The sequence below is a fragment of the Carassius auratus genome, chromosome 30 (assembly GCF_003368295.1).
Source record: "Carassius auratus strain Wakin chromosome 30, ASM336829v1, whole genome shotgun sequence".
NCBI lineage: Eukaryota > Metazoa > Chordata > Actinopteri > Cypriniformes > Cyprinidae > Carassius > Carassius auratus.
This window is the reverse complement of record NC_039272.1, coordinates 24,431,360-24,453,572: the sequence shown is the minus strand read 5'-3', so window position 1 is coordinate 24,453,572 and position 22,213 is coordinate 24,431,360. Positions and strand designations below refer to the sequence as shown.

General features: G+C 36.3%; 1 protein-coding gene across 1 annotated transcript in view; it reads left to right on the top strand.

Annotated features, from left to right (window-relative positions):
* LOC113049756 (double C2-like domain-containing protein beta) overlaps nucleotides 1-21,946 on the top strand; it is a 101,166-nt gene extending 79,220 nt beyond the window's left edge. Inside the window, exons 5-9 of the mRNA XM_026212366.1 lie at nucleotides 10,929-11,055; nucleotides 14,476-14,633; nucleotides 17,750-17,831; nucleotides 17,919-18,015; nucleotides 19,413-21,946. Of these exons, the coding sequence (XP_026068151.1) occupies nucleotides 10,929-11,055; nucleotides 14,476-14,633; nucleotides 17,750-17,831; nucleotides 17,919-18,015; nucleotides 19,413-19,549 (601 nt within the window). The 3' untranslated portion in view covers nucleotides 19,550-21,946. The remainder of the gene's footprint in view (nucleotides 1-10,928; nucleotides 11,056-14,475; nucleotides 14,634-17,749; nucleotides 17,832-17,918; nucleotides 18,016-19,412) is intronic.
* Nucleotides 21,947-22,213: the final 267 nt, after the last annotated feature.

Below are 22,213 nucleotides of genomic sequence, written 5' to 3'. Positions count from 1 at the left end.
TAGTGATTGAACTGAGATCCTACTTTAATAAGGAAAAAGAGAGAATGTAGATGTTTTTTGTTAATTAAGTGTCCATGATTACATGATTCCCATGATCCAGTTGTAATTGGGTGGGTCAGGCCCACACCAGGCCCCCATGCGGTGCTGAACCTGAGGCTTAATTACAAGCTGAACAACCATTTGCCTTCAACAGCTTCAGTGATTCTCGGATCGCTGCCAGACAAGTACTGAATAGAGTAAAGTGGGACATTACTGCATTCATAAAAATAAAAAGCCTCCAGTTGAAGAACTGGTGAATGAGGGAGAAATTTACTGATCTGTTTAGATCTGGTGTTTATATCTGTATGACCGTAGATTGCAATTTCATGTCATATTCTTTATTTTGTCTACCCCGTTTAAGTCATATACAGTGTTTGATTGTTTAGCTTGTATTGAAACCCTGTGCAGTGATTGAAATGCTGCATTAGAATAATAGCACAGACAAAGTGGCAGTAAAGATTACACCACAGAGGAACATTAGTCTCCACTTGTGTGTGTCATTACGTAACAGCTGTGTTACACACAATATCCCTCAAATCCATTAAAAGCAGATTAACCAAGTTGTCTGAGTAGAGAACCCACTTGCCATTGTCTTTCTAGTTAAATGTTGCAAATGTAAGAAAAGGATTTAATGTGTCAGTTAATGAGGTCAAAAGTACAAGTTTTACACATAAATGAACATTTGAATTTTATCTCCTCACAGTTAATGGAATAAATGATAGTAAATGAAAACAACAATATTGTGCAGCTAATTGAAATCATGTCTTGCATAGGTGGAAATGCTGGGGGTTGGGGGGAGGGGTATAGGACCCCCCATCTGAGGCCCCCCCACAAGAATATGATTAAAAACCAATCTGTGTATTTTAAATAACAATGCTATATATAACATACTTTAAATAATTGTGTAAGTAGTAAAACTACACAAACTGGTCAAAAAAACCTTTAGGTTTAGAAACATTTTGAGTCTCCCCTCCCTTGCCTCACAGTGCTTTGGTCCAAATGCCTGCATTACATACACACACACAAGTCAAAGTCAGTAGTTGTGGATCTCCAGTAAGTAAGGCTGTCAAGGCTATTTTATTCACTTACTGTCCCCATAGATGTAATATTTGTGTCCCCATCAAAAATCGCTCTTGAGAAATTTTATGATTATTGCCCCCACCCCAAGTCAATACAGAAAATGGCCATCAACTACTGACAGAGCACTTTTTGGTCTTTGTCAGTCTTAAGGATTTATATGGACTGACAACGCATTAAATGGGAATCAGATTTCAATTTGGTGTTGATTAACTCTTACTTAATATGGATTATTTTTCCATTAGATAACTGCTTGCAAAGGAACCCATTACTCTGAGGACTTTTCTACCTATCATCAGTCTCTGTCTCACATACACCAGTATATAAAGGAAAAGTGTCGTCTGGAAGGGGGAGAAATATTAACTAATGTCCCAATACTTCAGCCAGATGAGCTTGTATCAAATTAGGAATTCATAGTTTATTGGATCTCATACATTTTCATTGGAATGCAATATACTGACTATAAAAACACTTTTTATTTGGCCTGGAAATATTTAGTTTTAAGACCATGAATAATAGTGAAGGATACTGTCAGGGGCAACTGTAAGGACCTATATTTTTTAATTAAGATTATTTAATGTGATTTTATGTATTTCGGTGTCTATATTTAGATTGTAACTGGTTGCTACTGTACAGGTTTGCAATTTATCAGGATTTTTACCAGAAAGTTCAAGGGCAATTGAACTAAAAGTTATTATTATTATTATTATTATTGACTCTTCAGCTAATTATTATAATTTAGATCTAACCCATTTCAAATAATTATACTGTAGTTTTTTTGCTCAGAATTTTGCTTTAAACACTTTATTATGCCTGACAGCATAATTAGTATCATATAAATGCAAACACCATATAGTAATATTAATCATCAAAACAGTTGATTCATTTGAGGCGCTCTCTTTTCAGACACAGCTGATCTATATTTGAATTGAACTATTACTGTTGATACTTAAATACTATATGTTTATACCAAATGATGGCAGATGAATTGCAGTTTGTTAATGAATGTTAGGAAAATTATAGATCAAACAATAAATCTCCTATAGAGATGAGACAGAACCTGTAGCTCTGTTTCCTGAGCAGCTTTGATGATGCAAGATTTGACACCGACACCAGGTTCATGGTGGAGTTGTCTAGACAGACCAGAGCGAGGAGAGCAGGCAGTCATTGTGTGAGTCGCAGGCTTTTCCCGCTGAGATTGCAGCCCAGGGTTTGGAGGCTCCCAGATTTGTCTGGACTCGGTGTGAATTAATGAGGCAGGGAGTCTGCGCTTCAAAGGTCACAGTTCTGTGCTTAAACGCTGCAGTAACAGCTTCATTCAACACAGCTAGAGGGAGGTGATGCTGCTGGGTGATTTAAGGGTTCGAAAGGTTGACCTTAGGCCTGGGATGAGGGTTTCAGCCTTTTTTAAAAGCTTTTTCTGCTGTTTTAGAAGATGAGCTCCTTTAGGATAAGGCTGTATGATGAAATGATCCGGACGTACTAACAAGTTGACTGAAATCTGTCATTGATGTTTACTGTTTTGAGGTGAAAACTGGAAGTGTGTCTGTGTGTGTCTGTAGACATCTGGATCGGGAAGGACCCACCTGATGATTCACCATTGCTTTTCTTAAGGGCTGTCTTAGCCAGTTTCCATGGAAACCAAAAGTCTCCATCATAGGCCTTTCCTTTAGGGATCGCTCTTGTCCTTCACATAGATGAATTCCAAATACTGGCGAATTCAGCGTCTCACCTCTAGCGTTTATAAAAACTACATTTTCATTATTTCCTCTTGCTGCATTCTGGCACTTTATAGCATCTTAAATTCTCTCAGTAAAGCCTGTCTAGTGAAGCCCTGATGGTCTGTGCCCACAAACCAGTGATAAAATAGTTGTCTTACGTCTGACTCGGTCTTGTTTGCTCTTGATCACTCTGAAAGGAGGGTACAAATGAAAACAGAAAAAGGCACTCTCTCTAAAAGGAAGAGAAATCTTCTATTTCAATTCCTCTATAACGTCGTCATTAAATGTCACTGGCATTCTGTGCATTGAATTCTAGTACATTAATTCTAGTAAAAAATGGCGTAGGAAACGATACTCAATAAGAAACTGATTGTACATTTCACAAATGATTACAAGGAAAAGGCAATAGCACATTAAATTAAAAGTGAACACTTCAAATCAAAAGACTGAAAATGTGTTTTCTTGTAAAATGAAAAAAATAAAAAAATACATTTTAGGTTAGTCAAGAAGTAAACGTGGCTAATGTGGGCAGGGGTTTTCAAACTAGGGGTGCTGTAATATTTGTGGGAATATGAGAACAAGTAAAAATGTTTTACATAATGTATTTTTAGGGATATCACAGAAAATATGAATGATGTAAAATAATATGGACATATTATAACTTAATGTGCAAAAGTTGATGTTGTTTAATTCTAATTTCTAGAGAAAGCCTTTTTTAATAATTACTTAATAAATAATAAACCCGGTATGAGTTTTAAAAAAATACTCATACTAATTAACTATTTATATTTTCTTTAAAATATTTAAAAAAAATCTAGATAATTTAATAATTAGCCAATATAAAATCCAGTTTAATATAAAAAATATATAAAAGGCAAACTTAAACTTGTTTTTATAATATAAGATTTAATATTTCTCTCGCATAGTAAATGACCATCAAGTCTTTATATATGAAAATATATAGCTGCCTATATTATTTATAAAGAGATGCCTGCCTCAAAAAGCAACAATTTTAGGCTCAGGTTAAAATATAAGAACGGATGTATACAGCATCTCATAGAACTTTCCGATTCTCCCTTTAAAGCACAATTCATTATTATTCACAATCTTCAAACCATTTCATCTGCAGGGAAAACTTTATGGACAGCTTCACAAAGAGACCCATAGCACTCCTAGAGAGAGTAAGTCAGACATGAACAAGAAGTCAGGCTTTAGTCTGTCAGACTTTCACACAATGGAGCTCTGAGGTGTTATCTCCCTTCAACGCACCTTCTTTTCCATTATTCACCAAACCTCATTTGCCGGCAATCTTCATGTGTCGCAGATGAACATCAAAGTGTTGTTTTAATGGCGGGCCGAACTCCTTCCGTGGCTATGAAAAGCATGTGATTTATCTAAAAAGGCATACCTTCATTGCCAACATTATCTCAGACAGTGACAGCTCTATTTAAAGGCAGATTGCCCATACAAGTGGCTCACCTCTCGAGCCTTTAAATAAAGCCTTTTAATTTACACTTGCGGTTTAAAAATACAAAAATACTATTTGCAAACACAGTTTCCGGAACATTTACAGACAATTAGATGCATCTAGATGTGCTTGGCCTCTTATTTTTCTTATTTTATGACTCAATGGGATTCATCTCTGCATATTGCAAAAAAGAGGACTACAACAGAAAACCATTAGCCTTTTTTTCTAACAGCAGGAACCCTGTCCTCTTCCAATCTCAAATAACAAGTCTGTCTCTCAGGCAAATGTGCATAGTTTATTAATTTTCCTCTCAGCATTCTTTTAGCTCAAAATATGCCTGATCTAAATTTATATTACACTGTTTGGATATTACAATTGGACATCTTCATGAACTCTGAAATTTTACCTCCGACTATTTTTTTAGTGGCAATATAATATATTTAACTCACTGGCGAAGTATAATTATTTCAAGAATGAAAGCAAGAACCAATATATTATGTTCAGCCCATATTAACATATCCTAATATACAGCGGGTAAAATAAGTATTAAAAACATCACTTTTTTTCTCAGTAAGTATTTTTGGTGCTGTTGACATGAAATTTTACCAGATGTCGGTAACACCCCAAGTAATCCATTCATACAAAAACAGAAAACAAAACGAGTACAGAAATTTATTTGTAAATTAACTAAATTAGTAATAGAATATAATCAGTAATATATTATTGGATTTAGAATTGTTTTATAATTAACATATTAATGTGTGTAATATTTTAATATATTATTGTAATTTTATTACCAATGAAAACTTTGTATATATTTTCATATTTCAGCAGTCTTCAGTGTGGCACAATCCTTCAGAAGTCATTCTAATATGCTGATTTGTTGATTAAGAAACTTTTTTTTCTTATCAATATTTAAAACGGTTACAAATGTGCTGCTGAATATTTTTGTGGAAACCTTTTTTCAGGATTCTCTGAGTGGAACATTCAAAACAACAGCTTATATAATATACAGTCGTGGCCAAAAAGTTTTGAGAATTACATAAATATTGGAAATTGGAATTGGAAAGTTGCTGCTTAAGTTTTTATAATATCAATTTGCATATACTCCAGAATGTTATGAAGAGTGATCAGATGAATTGCATAGTCCTTCTTTGCCATGAAAATTTACTTAATCCCAAAAAAAACTTTCCACTGCATTTCATTGGTGTCATTAAAGGACCTGCTGAGATCATTTCAGTAATCGTCTTGTTAACTCCGGTGAGAATGTTGACGAGCACAAGGCTGGAGATCATTATGTCAGGCTGATTGGGTTAGAATGGCAGACTTGACATGTTAAAAGGAGGGTGATGCTTTAAATCATTGTTCTTCCATTGTTAACCATGGTGACCTGCAAAGAAACGTTTGCAGCCATCATTGCGTTGCATAAAAATGGCTTCACAGGCAAGGACATTGTGGCTACTAAGATTGCACCTAAATCAACAATTTATAAGATCATCAAGAACTTCAAGGAAAGAGGTTCAATTCTTGTAAAGAAGGCTTCAGGGTGTCCAAGAAAGTCCAGCAAGCGCCAGGATCGTCTCCTAAAGAGGATTCAGCTGCGGGATCGGAGTGCCAATAGTGCAGAGCTTGCTCAGGAATGGCAGCAGGCAGGTGTGAGCGCATCTGCACGCACAGTGAGGCCAAGACTTTTGGAAGATGGCCTGGTGTTAAGAAGGGCAGCAAAGAAGCCACTTCTCTCCAAAAAAACCATCAGGGACAGATTGTTCTTCTGCAGAAAGTTAGTGAATGGACTGCTGAGGACTGGGGCAAAGTCTTATTCTCCAATGAAGCCCATTTCCGATTCTTTGGGGTATCTGGAAAAAGGCTTGTCCAGAGAAGAAAAGGTGAGCGCTACCATCAGTCCTGTGTCATCCTGACACCATTCATGTGTGGGGTTGCTTCTCATCCAAGGGAGTGGGCTCACTCACAATTCTGCCCAAAAACACAGCCATGAATAAAGAATGGTACCAAAACACCCTCCAACAGCAACTTCTTCCAACAATCCAACAACAGTTTGGTGACGAACAATGCATTTTCCAGCACGATGGAGCACCGTGCCATAAGGCAAAAGTGATAACTAAGTGGTATAACTAAGACCAGAATGTTGAAATTTTGGGTCCATGGCCTGGAAACTCCCCAGATCTTAATCCCATTGAGAACTTGTGGTCAATCCTCAAGAGGCAGGTGGATAAACAAAAACCCACTAATTCTGACAAACTCCAAGAAGTGATTATGAAAGAATGGGTTGCTATCAGTCAGGATTTGGCCCAGAAGTTGATTGAGAGCATGCCCAGTCGAATTGCAGAGGTCCTGAAAAAGAAGGGCCAACACTGCAAATACTGACTCTTTGCATAAATGTCATGTAATTGTCGATAAAAGCCTTTGAAACGGATGAAGTGCTTGTAATTATATTTCAGTACATATCAGAAACAACTGAAACAAAGATCTAAAAGCAGTTTAGCAGCAAACTTTTTGAAAACTAATATTTATGTAATTCTCAAAACTTTTGGCCATATACTTCTTTTGTTACATTATACATGTCTTCATTGTCACTTTTTTTATCAGTTTACTGCATTCCTGCTGAATAAAATTAATAATTCCTCAAACAACCAAATCAAAATAAATTTAAGGAAGGACCATTGCTTTTACATCTGACTAAATAGAACTTGTCTTTGCAAATTTAAGGCCAGGCACAAATATATCTGGCTCACAAAGGAAAACACAATGTACTGTGATTGCCTGTGAGAATAGCATTGTACAAAAATCCCAGAACTCCCTGCACATTTATCCAAGGAACGGTTAGCATTAAACATATGCACTACAGTAATCAACCATAATCATAACAAACAGCATGAAGAGCAATCCAGCACACATGGCCATCTGGGGACACAATCATATCCACATGTAACACAGCAGAGGAAAGTGCCTTTATTCACCAGACCTTTTGAACATGCCTGAGTGGTGCTGTAGCTGCCCCATGCCTCATTCAAGACCTTTATCAATCTACAGGGAAAAGAAAGTGTGATTGTCTGTTTACCTGAAAAGCCTTTGGAGAGCAGATCTACTGAACCTGACTGAACAAGTTAGCAATGAATAGCTATGGTATGTTACAAATACACAACTAACTTCCAGATGGGAATGGAACAAGCATCCAGGAATTCATTGTTAATGCAGTGGAAAGGTAACAATTAGAAATTATGTGGACAGTGAGGGATTCTGTGTGTTCTTCCTTATATTATCGACAAGGCTGTGTAATTCAAATCGACTGAACCGTAGACATTGCTAGACCTTATTGAGAAAGGCATTAGCCCTACTGTGTTTCATATCAGCCTTCCTAAACATCTGATTAGTTTTAAGATTAGGAGGTTATTTCAATTTGAGTTAAGAGCTTTTAAACTTTTTTTATCCCACTTGCCAGTGGTGGATGCCGATGATAGACAGCATTGGTTGAAACTGTTCAGCTCTCATGCGCCTATAATAAAATAAAATGCAACTAAATACACCAAATCCTAGCCTCTCCTTGTCTGCCTTAGTCTGTTTGATGTATTTTATTGTTGGACCTCCTGATGGGGCAATTTTCTACAAATGGATCAGGTATGAAAATGTTTTTAGATCATAAACCATCACAGACTACTCTGTAATAGTGACTACACCCAAAGTGACCGATAGATTTTGTGTGTTTTACGATATTTGTTGAAGAGAGAGATGAAGGAATCAATCATGTTATCAGGTGCAAAGCATGAGGATTATAGCAGTCCTTGAACCTGAGACAAGTAGATGTGTCTAGAGTGAAAATACGTCGGAATTTTACTGTCTGGATCAGCACTTCTGGCCATGACAGAAACAAGTTATAATAGTGTCATAAAATAAGTTTTCTTTCTTTATTTTTAGTGGTCAACAAACTAAACTTTGAATCGTATTTAGGAGAACTTATTGGATGGCACATAGCCACAGGAAAATAAGTGCGTAAGCTCAACTGGGTCTTGCACTTATCATGACATGCCAGCTTTGAATGTGCAAAAGCTTGAATGAGATTTGAGAGCCTAAGCAGAAGACAGTATTTTGAGCAACTGATTTGTGTTTAAGTCTGTCCTTAGTATATAGATTCAGAAGACTTTGAATAACACAATAGTCATATTTACTTTAAAGGTTTGTGTATGGTGTAAAAGTCATGCACTTTTATTATGTGGAAATTATCTCAGTTTAACAGAAAGATTTAGCTTTCAACTGGATTGAGGGTGAGTATATAAAGAGATCTCATAATTGTCTCTTTCTGCTGTTAGCCAATTCATCACCATCTTAAACGGATGGATTTGTTGTTATTCTGGCCATCTGTTCCTTCTGTAAATGAGAGATATCAGCAGTAAGTTCTTTTTGTCCTGTGTGAATCACTCCTCTGTATCAAGTCAAATGTTATTATTGACCTGTGCAAAACTAAAAGAAGCTGTGCCTTTGTTCCTGCCCCCACATATCAAGTGGTTCTTGCCTATACTGCAAATAGCACAGAAAACTAATTTCACAGTGAGCAAGCTCAATGCAAATGAACATCTATAGTAAAATGATACTCTCATGGGATATACTGAATAATTGGTTGCAGTCACACTATGAATAAGTGACAGAGAATAAGTGCTTTTCAAAAACGTTTTGAAGCACAGGTGGAGGGGAATTAGTTTGTAATGCCTGCCTTCAACACCTGACTTTAAGCGTGGATATATACTCCTCCCAGGGGAGCATTAACGCATGGGCTTTAAGGAGCTTAAGCCCAGGGCCTATACTTGAGAGGGTCCTACTGGCTGCTAGGATATTATATTATAATATTTATTTGTATGTATGGTAGTTTGCAGCAGTGACAACAGCGTTCTGTAAACAAACTTACTCATTTTCAGCGACACCCTGCTTGTAGTATTTGTAGTGAATGGTTCAGTTTAGTTTTTCCCCACACAGTTTGTATAGTTGGTATGTTTCAAAGATATACTGTGAGTAGAATGCACAATGCGCTAGTAAAGAAGCCTAGAATGAGCGCTATTCCATGTGTGTGGCACTATGTTAACGTGCTAGAGTCCTGCATTCCAGCCTGGCCCAATGGGTCTCAGCTTTTTTACGCCCCTCGGGCTGGGCTTCGGGACAATTTTTACGTCATAGTTCAGATGTGGGCCGGGCCTGTTTAAGGCTTCTCATTATTTTTATATTTTAAACATCCATCAATTAGTGATGAAAAAAATTGCATCGCTGGTGGAAACCACACAAGACCATGCTACCGCGACTGTCAAGAGCGGTTCGACGGTGTTAAGTGTCCTGACAGCATGTTTGGTATGTGCTGTCATCACAGCTGAAGATTCTGCATTCAAATGCAAGCAATATGCTAACACTTGCTGCAAAGCACCTGCAAATGTAATTACCATATATGTGTCAGGGGGAAACAGTAAGGAGATATTTGTATTATTTATGAATAACTAGTGATTTCTGAGTCGGTGTTGCAAGGATGAAGTTGCCAATCCTGACTTGCCATCTCATTAGAAGCGCCTTTAGAGAGAAGGGCATCTTTACTGATTATGATTATAATGAAAGAGTTTTTTTATTTGTTTTGTTCCGTTAAGTAGTAATTTGAAGATTTCTATAGATATATTTTTTTTTCATGTCTGTGAGGTATGTATTTGCTGAGTTTCGGTTCATTTTTGTGAAGTGCTCCTTTTTAAGACGAGACTGCAGAAAGCAGATCATGTTTTTTTTCTTTATTTTATAAAAGCACAACTTTTTGTTGATATTGTGAGTGCACACAAATACAAGTAGACCCTTTACAGCTATGAATGATGAATTACTCATATATTTATGAGCAAAAATAACAGTGTATCCACTGAAAAAAAAAATTCACATGATCGCGCTAGTGGTTGGGGGCAGGGGTTGGACACTGGCCAGGCTCTATAACGTGCAGTTTAACACAACACTGCTGTGTGAAAGGAACTGGACTGGACAACTTTCTGTAACGTCATACAGTGCAACTTCAGTCATTTACAAATGTGTGAATATAATCTGTGTGTCAGCTGAAGGTTTTAGGTTTAGTCACTGTGTTCCATCAGAGGTGCTGGCTTCAGAGTCTCAATTTTAAATCCGGGGATGGAAAAACTGTAACCTTATTGCTTAAATGTAATCATTATACTTTAAACGGCAATGATTTAATTAATCAAACATGAGCAAAGCATGTTTCAAAATAAAAACGCAGTTAGCAATAACCAAATAGCTCACATTTATGCCAACTTTTGTTTCAATATGATTAATAATTTATTGTTTTTAAATCATACCTGTAAACTGTAAGCAAAGAAAATATAATATCTGGGGTGGGGTTGTCTACCTTAATGCTGTAGCCCAGGGGCCCCAGACTGATGAAGTACAGATTTTATTAGTAGGTTCAGACAGGGTCAGAACTGTTCTAGATAAGTATCAAAAAAAAAAAAAATTGAAAACTTTGAAATGGTACATCAGATTAACATGGTGATAAAAGTCTTCTCACTAGATACATAATTCCTTTACACGTCAAATCTACAAGCCAGAACTCATACTGTCAATCTTTTGTTTTCATCTAGGATTTCAGTGTGTGACGAGGACAAATTCCGCCACAACGAATTCATTGGTGAAACCCGAATCCCCTTGAAGAAACTCAAACCCAACCAGACTAAGAACTTCAGCAACTGTTTGGAGAAACAACTTCCTGTGAGTTACAGTCTTTTGAGCTCATCTGTGGAAGAATCAGTATGACGACGGAAGCAGCTCACTTGTGCTAATCATCAGTGCGGTTGTCTGTGAGTGATTGAGAAATTGAGGGAAGTTAAGGAGATTCAGATATCAAATTGATTAGGACGTCCAAAGTGACTCTCATTAGAATCAACATATTAATTAGAAATCAGTTATCATTGGAGCAACATCCTCACATCCATCACCCATCTGAGACAAACATGACAGGCTTATAAACACCAGCAAACAATACAATGTTATAAAGCTATAGAAGAAAACTAACAAAGGTTTAACAAACTGACTTTGTATTACTTGTTTCAAAACTTGCCATATCGTTGAGGGAATACATTTTTGTTTCACTGGAAATATACAACCATGAATGTATGGAAGAGGGACACAGTCCCAGACGTGTGTTATTACCTGGACCATACCTTATATCTGAAATGTTATACTCTAGTCACAAACTAAAGCTATAGCTCAGCAGGAAGTATTTCTTCAGTACTTGGGCGCAGCTCTGCTAGGATCAGCACAAACTACTGCTTTATATGGTGTGGCAGGAGGAAGAGGAAAACATTAAGGAAAGCAATTTGATGCATTTCATTGTAGGTATGTCTTCATTGGATGTAGGTTTTAAAGCATGAATACTGTGTCAAAGTGCTTTATGGATTGACAGGATGAGCAGGTAATGTGGGGGTTTATCTCATATAGTATCTTTTATCAGAGTATCTTGCTTGAAAGACAGGGTCATATAAACCTACAAATTTTCAGTAGCCAAATGAATCAATATTGAACTGATTATTTCTTTTCATTACTATTTATTACACAGCTTTCTGAAATGTTTGATTCTGATTGGTCAATCTCGACATTCCAAGGTTCATCTGTCTTGGCTTACAGCCTCTTGCTAGGAAATGTTTCCAACTCAAATAAATATTATCTAGTGATTTACTTAAGTGCTAAGTAGACATGTAATAAGTGTGATAATGTACAGCCAGCCAGTCTATAACTTTTCATCGGGTCCGGTTTATTTTGTGATATCACATGAGGAAGAACAGCGTTGTTCTGAATTTGGCTGTTATGCTATATTGCTTTGAGGCAGCATTTTAATAAACAATTAATATTAAAGGGATAGTTTACCCAAAAATTTTAATTGCTCACCCTTCTTTCCTTTTCAGAACACAAATTAAGATATTTTTTTTATGAAATCCAAGAGCTTTCTGAGCCTGTATAGACAGCAATGCAACTGACACATTCAAGGCCCAGAAAGGTTGTAAGGACATTGTTAATGTGTTAGTTGTGTTGCTGTCTATGCAGGATAAAAAAAACTCTCTGATTTAATAAAAAAATATCTTAATTTGTGTTCTGAAGATGAACAAAGGTCTTTTGGGTTTCCAACGGCATAAGGGTGAGTAATTAATTACAGAATTTTCACTTTTGGGTGAACAATCCCTTTGAGTAACTTAGACCCAATATTACCAGTTACTTACAAACAGAGTTCCAGAAGAAGTCAAAGCAGAATTAACCATTGCATGTCTCCAACCAACACAATGTTGTGGTGTTTTGTTAACACCTTAATGATTCTGTTTTTTAATTAATCGGTTAAATGACTAAATCACACCCATATTTTAATAACTACCAAAAAACAGTTTATAAAATTTTGTGATTTCAAAACATAAGAATCCACGCATTCTACTTAGGGAATTCTATTTATTATAATAATTGTGATGTTACAGCATTAAAAACCCCTGTGCATGCCAAAATGTCAGCAGGAAACTTGTAAATACTCTAATGTTTACAGTTTCTGTTACTAGTTTCTACCACTTCTTTGGCTGTACATTTTGATAATTTCTTGGGTCAGGAAAGACTCAGAGTATATGATATATTTCCTCTTCCCCTAAAGCGAAACACCCACTCTGGATGAATGCGCTTAAATCTGCAGAAAGGACGCATTCCTGTTACATATCACTTATTAAACAGCTGTGCTAGAATCAGCACAAACTACTGTTTTATACATTCTAGAAGGAGAAGGGAAACATTGTGCACTTCAGTAAGCTGAAAGAGTACAGGTTAAGTCTGAAAATCTTAGCTGGTTCAGATGTTTTTAATTTAGGGTTGGAGATAAACTCCTCCGTACCTCCATAACCAGCACAGATTTGCCTAAAATTATCATTGTTTGGCAAAGAAATAATATACAGTTACTTATTCCAAGAATATAAACCTTATGTTGCACCTCAAATGACAATATATTTATAGTTATGTTAATATTTATCCAGTCCCTGAACTCATCCTTCAAATGGCTTGGGTTGCTGAACATTCACAGCTTTATGGGCTAAATGCCCTGATGCACAAACTGATAGTGTGTCTGGAACACACACAAACACACACACACACACACACAGAGAGAGAGAGAGACAAAAACAGTATATATAAAAAATATATATTAATAATAATAATAATCCTATAGGATACCACTTAAAAATATAAAATGACAAATGTTTCCCACAAGTCTTGTTTTTTTTTTCCAAGTTACTTTTCAGCCTTCATGAGTCCGTTTTAAAAAGATAAGCACCACCGATTTAGATCAGTCTTTCGATTTAAAAAATGACAGTAAATTACATTTGACAGTTATGGAATGTTCTCCAACCCTGAGATTATGAGATTTTCCAGTAAGTTTTTAAAAGTTATAGAAGTAGTTTTTTTTTAGCTCTATTCACTTTTATCCATTAATTATCTGTCACCCACCTGAAAGATCAGCACACAGACTGATCTGGGATCTGCTCTCAGGACTGCAGTACAGGTAGAGGTGACAAAAGTTAAACACAAAGACTGGCTTGGGATGTGATCTTAGGCCTGAGAGTGACTACACCAGCTGGCAAACAGTACAAAGCGTGTTTGTTGTGTGAAGAGACTCTGCAATGTGTGAGGGTGTGTGTGCGAGTGTGTGATCTCCAGTGGGGACGGAAATGAGACAGCAGTGTGTGGGGGATGAACAGAGACGCCTCCTCCACAGCTAATTAACTTCATGCTTGATGGCTTTGGTGGGTCCACAAACTTCTGAGAGCAAGAGAGAGAAGATTTACCTCAAATTCAACCGTCGAGATTGCCATAAAATGTCTAGACAAGAAAACACTGGAAAGAAGAGAGTGGTGCATGAAACTAATTGAGTGAATTATTAAATTAACTACTGGGACACAACACTTGTGTTTTAATAGACATTTCTGCTAGTTTATGAGCTGATAAATAATGCAACCAGATTCATTAGAATTTCCACTTAATTTCCATATATATAGTGTACCAGCTACATCCATCCTTTTCATAGTTCTTAGCCACTGGACTTACGGCTATGTTTTCTGTTTGTCTGTCTGTGTGTGTCTGTGTGTGTGTGTGTGCATCTCAACACAGATCGACAAGACAGATGACAAGTCTCTGGAGGAGCGAGGGCGCATCATGATCTCTCTGAAGTACAGCTCTCAGAAGTGTGGCTTAGTGGTGGGCATCATCCGCTGTGCCCATCTCGCTGCCATGGATGCCAATGGCTTCTCGGACCCCTATGTTAAAACGTATGTTTTTCCGGTACCAAAAGCACAATTCAACTGTTCAGGTGCAGGAATACTATAATAATCAAAATTCACATAATTTGCTTTAGTGAAAACGTTTCATGTGGAACAGAAGATCCATCCATATAATTACAGATCTCAAAGCAAATCCAGTTGCCTGTTGCTAAATTTAGTATTAATATAAGTTATTTGACACAAATCTGTGTTAAAAAAAAATTACAGATAATAAACAAGAGATTTTCCCTAGATTGATTAGATGTGCCAAAGACAATGGAAGTAATGGTAGATCTTCTGTTGAGTTCATTGACATTAAAATGAGATAAAAAACAATGTAAAAGAAAAACGAAGACAAATAGTTCAAAATAAGATCAATTTTCATTTCATGTTGACTTTAAAGTGCTGATCTGACAGTAAAGTACCTTGTTGGGTGGACACCAGAAGGTTGTGGGTCTGAATGCAGATTATATGAAAAAACAACAATGGTTCATTTAAAGGGGTCATTAACTGAGAAACCAAAATTCCCTTGATCTTTAAACATGTAATAGGTCATTGTACTATGAAAACATCTTGTAAGATTCAGAACTCGCATCTTTCTTGTTAGTCTAGAAACAGCTTATACTGAAGCCAATCTGTCAAAACATCAGCTTGTGGACTGTACCACTCTATGATGTAATAGTGTGGCTAGACTCCGCCTCCGCAGAAGATCAACGCCTGCTTTTACATCGTTGCCTGTTTAGTCCCGCCCACCGATTCACACACACATATTATAAACAACGATAGACAAATGTGCAGGTCTACACAGAAACCAAACGATAAAAATGCTCTGTAGACAAGATGCTAAGCAGTGCCAAGCTGTGATCCCAACATTAGGAAAGAGTGAATTAACTTTTCAACTTTTAATTTTTAAAGAAGGTTAATAAGAACTTGGTCCTTTGTTCACTTCATTTTACTGCAAATTAGTTTGCAGTCAAAGAAACAAAACGATGCAGGATGTTCAGAAAGATTGAAACTAAAAGATGCTGATGAGCCGGCTATATTGGATCCAACAGTAGTGTCACAAAACAGTTTTTTTTTTTTTATATGTTTAGTATTGCTTTGTCAGTTAAACATATCATTTGATAGGAGTACTTATACATTTTTTACCTAAATCTCTGCAGCACCCATCTGTGAAGGATGTAGGCTATCAAACATGTTAGCATACACACCATTTTTTCCAAACATGTAACTGTTAGCCAATCATAGCAGTGGGCGTTTACTGCTGAGTCTACAATCCATCACACATATTAAAACAGACAATCAGATGAGGGGGTTAAAACAGGACAGAAAATACCCGGTTACTTATAAGTTATGATCTTTGATAATATTATAAGTGGACCTCAGAGAACAGTACAAAATTACATAAAGGCAGTTCATGACCCCTTTAATACTGAGATGCTTGCAAAAGAGCTTCTAAAGATGAAATGAAGTTCATTGTATATGCAAAACGGATATCAGAAAGTCTCTTCTTTTCACCAACATTTGGATATTAAAATAGAATAAAATGCATACAGTAAAAAAGAACTAGATAGGCTAGCTGATTGCTTTTGAGCAAGGCACTTAACCCCAAATTTGTAAAGGATTATCTCTGCAATAAATGTAGCATTAAATCACTGTGGATAAATCACTTGCTAATAGATTTACCTACAATGTTGGATGTATGTACGGTATGTACACATATATGTGTGTGTAAGGAAATCCTTAGCACATCCATTAATCCTGCTAAACACAAGCATCTAAACCATTAGTCATCAAAGCAGTTATATCATAAGCTTAGAATTGTGTCTTTGGTCGGGAGAAATGCAAATGTGTGTGTTTTGAGGGCTGGAATGTGTTGGGTGAAATGAAGCAGTGATCTCTGCGTCAGCAAACAGAGAGGATTAGAGCTCTCAACTCCCTCGTTTCCTCAATCCAACCGTTTCTAGAGGGATGGATTACAGCTGAGGGCCACTATGAGTTTGTTTCTTACATGTACAAACATCGCTCAGTTTAAACAGCCTGGTTCTGACTCTACAAAAGTTTTGAATAGTAAATTATACATAAAGCATTTCTGCTGATGACAACAAATGGTGCAAATCTTGTGCATTTGTGTCATTAGTTTGTCTCCATCTGCAATTTTCAGATCCTTCTTGCATATCCACGCAGAGAGCAGTTTTCACCGATTGACATCACTTCATGTTCACCTTTTGGGAAGTAAATGAAATCGATTTTTCATTCATTTTAAACTACAGGTGCATTTAGTCATTAGAAAAGCTGAATAAAATAGTTTTCCAGTAGCACCATTACAGGAGCAGATGTCCTTACCTGTCAAACTGTTACAATAAGAGGCAAATGAGCCTTTTACAAGTTTCACTTTTACTTTAAATGTCTACTGTCATCTCTATACCATCCTGAACAAGACACTGTTTGATTCATTTAGTATTTTTTTTTTTTTTCTTTATTCAACAAATTGTTTAATGCATAGATGGATCAAAATAAAGAATGCCATTCTACATAAATAGCTAGGGAAATATACTATTGCCTTTACAAAGAAAGTCACGGGCTGTGATTATTAGGCTGCTGGGTTCACTGCCTGGATCTTTAATCAGTCTGTTGGCTGTCTGCTTGTCTGGTGGTCTTTGTAAAAGAGCAAGGGACCCTCATTAAGAGGGCTTGCTGGAGTAGAGCTGCAATGAGACATTTAATGACCTCGAAGTCAGCAGACAAGTCAAGTGAGGTTGTTTAATCTTTGTTTTTTTAGTTTTTTTTTTTTTTTTTTTTTTAAGAAGAAAAAGAGCAAATGGTGGAAATGTCCTGCAATGAACCTTGTTTATCGTTTCATGGCTGTTTCTTTCAGCCCTCAACATTTTATATTCAGGAGCTGCGATGCCCTCTGGTGGTCAAACTGATTTGTTGCATATGCCAACACTATTCTGCATTTGTTTCCAATGTGCTCCCAGTTTTGCTGCCTTTGCTAAGGTGCAATTGTTTCAGAATTATTCCTGTGCTAGAAAGAAGTCAATTTAACCTTTATTGAACGATCAAACTCAATGCATCTATTTTTTTCCTTCTTTTTCTCTCTCAATATCACCAATGTATTTCAGGTATCTCAAGCCAGATGAGAACAAAAAATCAAAGCACAAGACAGCTGTCAAAAAGAAGACCCTCAACCCCGAATTCAATGAAGTAAGATTAACTTAACCAATGCCTGATTTACAGACTCTGTAACTCACTTTGTTTCTATAAATGCTAATTCCATTCTCTCTATAACAGGAGTTTTTCTATGAGATCAAGTACGCTGACCTCAGTAAAAAGACCCTGGAGGTGACCGTCTGGGACTATGATATTGGCAAATCCAATGATTTCATTGGTAGGAAAGATTTACAAATATGGTTAATCTTTTTATCCTTTATTTTTTTTTATTGTTATTATTTTATATTATTATCTTTAAACTATATTTTTATTTTTCATTGTTGCAGTTTGCATTGCGATATATTTTAAATGGTATGTTACCTAATGAATGCAGTATCAAAGGTTAACTATCTAATCTAATCTAAATGAAGATGCAATCCCAGGCCAGGGCTCAGTAGATTTCACAGTCAGGCCAGTGGTTCAGATTTCTACTTGCCCTAATCACATTTTTGCAAGTGTAATTGGTATGAACTTTTGAATATGAACTTATAGTCTGGTGTGACTTATCAAAATTAATTTGACATGAACCGAGAGAAATCAAGAGAAAACATTACCTTCTACAGCCGCTCTTCGCTGCTCAGTGCACCTGTAGTCTACACTCAAAACATAGAGCGCCCTCTCGCGGCTGGAGACGGTAATGTTTTCTCTTGCTTCTTGGTTATAAATAAGTGCGACTTATATATGTTCTTTTCCTTGTCATGACGTATTTTTGGACTGATGCGACTTATACTCAGGTGCGACTTATAGTCCGAAAAATACGGTATACTAAAATTGTCTAATAAAATTATTTACTATTATTACTATAATACTGTAATTACTATAAGACAGCAACAAATTATTTTACTATAAACAATTACATGAAAGAGAAAGTACAAGGAAAAACATTACTGGTTTGTCATTTCTAAAATTGTAAAAAATCGTACTGATGTCATGATGATGAAGTGAAGACTATCACAAGTCATTCGTACTATTTCGACAAAAACTGACAGATTGAGAAGCTGAATTGACAACCAAATGTAACAGAAAACCAAACATTTTAAGTTTTCAAAAAATGTTTGTACATTATCAGAAGATGCAAGATGCTGACCCAGTTGACCCTTCGCAAAAAGACCCCGTCCCCCTTTGTTACTGTTGCCATGTCCAACAAGCCATGCTGCTCTCACACCACACATGTTCTCTGACAGACAAGACAGAGCAAATTACTTTTGGTATGAAGCAGTCTCAGCTTTCAAAATATCTTATTCTTTAAAGAATTCAAATTTGTAAAAAACTTTAATGTTTTGTGACAGATCGCTGTAGCGCCTCAGTTTAAGCGGCACGTGAATGATCTTCTAGACCTCTTTACTAGTTATAGCACAGAATAAACATGAATGAACATACCCCAGAAAGTATCTTGTTTCAACTGTGGAAGGACGTCAATACACACCATTTTTTACGTTTAAATCCACCGATGTCAATCTGTGTGTTTGCCAGACAAGCAGGTCATCTATATAGTTGAGGTCTGTGTCCCATGGGGAACTATTGACCTTTGTGTTTTTTTGGATGTTTTAATGAACACTTCCTCCCTTTCTCCAGGTGGAGTCTCTTTAGGTATAAATGCCAATGGCGAGAGGCTAAAACACTGGTTTGACTGTCTGAAAAACAAGGACAAGAAAATTGAGCGCTGGCACACGTTAACCAATGAACTCCCTGGTTCAGGGTACAATGACTGAGAGGCTCTCTTTGCAGTGGATGCCCCGAAGCCCGCCCCTTTCCTACATGATGTCCATGTAAAGCCCAGCAGCCTGTGATGATGGATGGATCGACACTCCCGACAGTCTACTGATTTAGAGATTGGTGCCAGTATCTGTTTCAACACACCTGCTCTATCTCTTGTACCTTTTCTGGTGTTCAGCTTGCAGTCTGATTGTGTGGCTTTTGGGCTTATATAAGGGTCTTTAATCAGCCTGTGCTTGTACAACCTCACTGAAAATGGAGAGATGTTGTTCCAACAGTCAACAAGAGATCAGTCCCTGTTTTCAAATATTTAACCACACTCTACTGCTCTCCTTCTCCGTCCTCTTGAGGTTTTATGTGTATTCAAGAATCCTGTTTACAGAAATTAGCTGTCAGTAAATGTATGATTATGCGTGTGCATCATGGCAGCAAAGGGGCTCTGATAATACACTTTCCAAAACAATATTGTTTACAGTCCAGAACCTTTCTGATGTCTATCTTAAAGCCAGGGTATAAACTACACAATTGTATTTTAAAGACAGATGATTGTGAAGATTATATCAGTTGGTGGAAGTTAAAGAATTGTAGTTCTTACAATATAAACTCCCAACAAATTTGCCCCTTCTCTTAGTTTGTCTACTTAATGAATGTAATTGACCTTTGAGTTCCAGTACTCTCACAAATGCACAGTGTGCCATTGACATTGAGACAGCACACAGCAGAGTTTCAATAGCCATTTTTCTAGGGTGAAAACAGTGCACACACAGAGAAGCTGAAATTGCTCTGTTCTAGAAATGAATACTATTGATTGATTTTTGGATTAAACACTGTGGCCAAGTCCAATTTATATATTGCATTAATATCTTTTACTCTAAAATGTTTCAGTCTGTAAATCCAAAAAAAAAATGGACTGTACAAACTTGTTTCGAGATCTATTGATGGCATGTTTATCTTATTCTTTATTTGAGCATTTTAAAGATGACTAAATATATATATTTTTAAAATACTGTGTTAAAGTTATTTAACATTTTAATTTTGTGGCATTAAATTTTAACCAGTGTATTATTTTAACCTTTCTGTGTCATTGCATATTTAGCATGCCGTTGGTGGGTATCATAGATATTATTATTGTATTTTTAAGTTGTTTGTTGTTTTATTCTTCCCTCATTTCCATAAGATTTTATTCATCAAGGTCAACTCTAGATTGGAGATGAGACTTCAGATGTTGGCCATTTATTAAACACACTGACGCTCCAAGCAGAACTGTCTACAGCCCTACAATGTATGTTCTCTCTTGACAGTTCATTGTGCAAGCCACTCCTGTGACATTTTTGTAATCTTTTTGCGTTTGTGCACAAACTCTATGGCATAAAAATGCATGCAATGTTCTTGGGCTGTCATTAAAATAATTCTGCTCAATGTTTGATACTGCTGTTCTCTGTAAAAAGAGAGTTCCTGCTCTTGGATGCTATAGGAATGTCAGCCTTCCTTCTCGGACCGTTTTCGTACTTTGGAACGCCATCGCATTCCCCGTCAGTTTGCTCTATTGACTGGACATGTGACTGCATGTTACAAAAAATAAATCTTGTCTTGTTTTGATCATTTTAACTCTCAGGCAATTGTTTGCATATGATAGTGGTTCTCTGATGAAGTCAATATATTTCTTCTCCTGGTTCACCTTAATCTTGCACCGAATGGCCAAATTATTGTGCCTTTTCTTTTGTAACTGTGTTTTTGCACCACTCACTTTACAGAGATTGAAATGAGCTTTTAATATGGAAACAATACAATACACATGGCATAGTTATATTCTTGTCAGTGTTACACTGGTAAAACATTGTCTCCTGTAGTATGCCTCTTAAATAAAAATAATGGATATCCTTACACTGTGTGATAGTGCCGTTGATGGCATGGGTGCAAGGCTGAGGTGGAAGATGCTTGTATAACTTCAGATTCTGGCATCTGGTAGTGTTGAACATTCAGACTAAAAAATAAACCTTTTGGCTTTGTTTGCTGCCTCACTCATTGTACATCTTAAATTGCTCATGCGCTCTGTTTATTTAAATGTTTGTTTTGGACCATATAAAATATTTAACATGTTGTATTTTGTTATCAATGTTCATTTTTGTGCACGTCATGTTTATGTTGTTAAAAGCCACCTGAATTGAAATATGGTAGAAATCTAATGAACCACTGAAAGCATTAAGGGTGTAATTATAATGTCATTATCGAGTGCTGTCAGACACCAGAATCTGTTGTTACCTTTAATTTTTGTCCAGTTTCAAAACTGTTCAAGTATTATATCTATAGTTTGTTTTTTACTATGGCGAATGATATTTGCTATTCACATGTTCAGAACTGGAAACCCATATCAAATAAAATGAGTTCACCTCTTTTTGTCTTGGACATTAATATCAAACTGGAAGAAAACTATAACCTACTTGAAAAAGAAAAACCCAGAATACTGAATAAATAATTATTTTGAAAATAATGTTAGGAATCTTTTATTGTTTCATTAACCTAAGCAAAAAAAATAAAATAACATCTAAAAAAGTAAGAAAGAAAGAACTTATTCCTCCAGTCTTTTTTGTAGTAATGCTTTTAAAAATTGGAATTAAAACTTTTTTTTATGCAAAAAGATGTTATGATCTGAAAAAAAA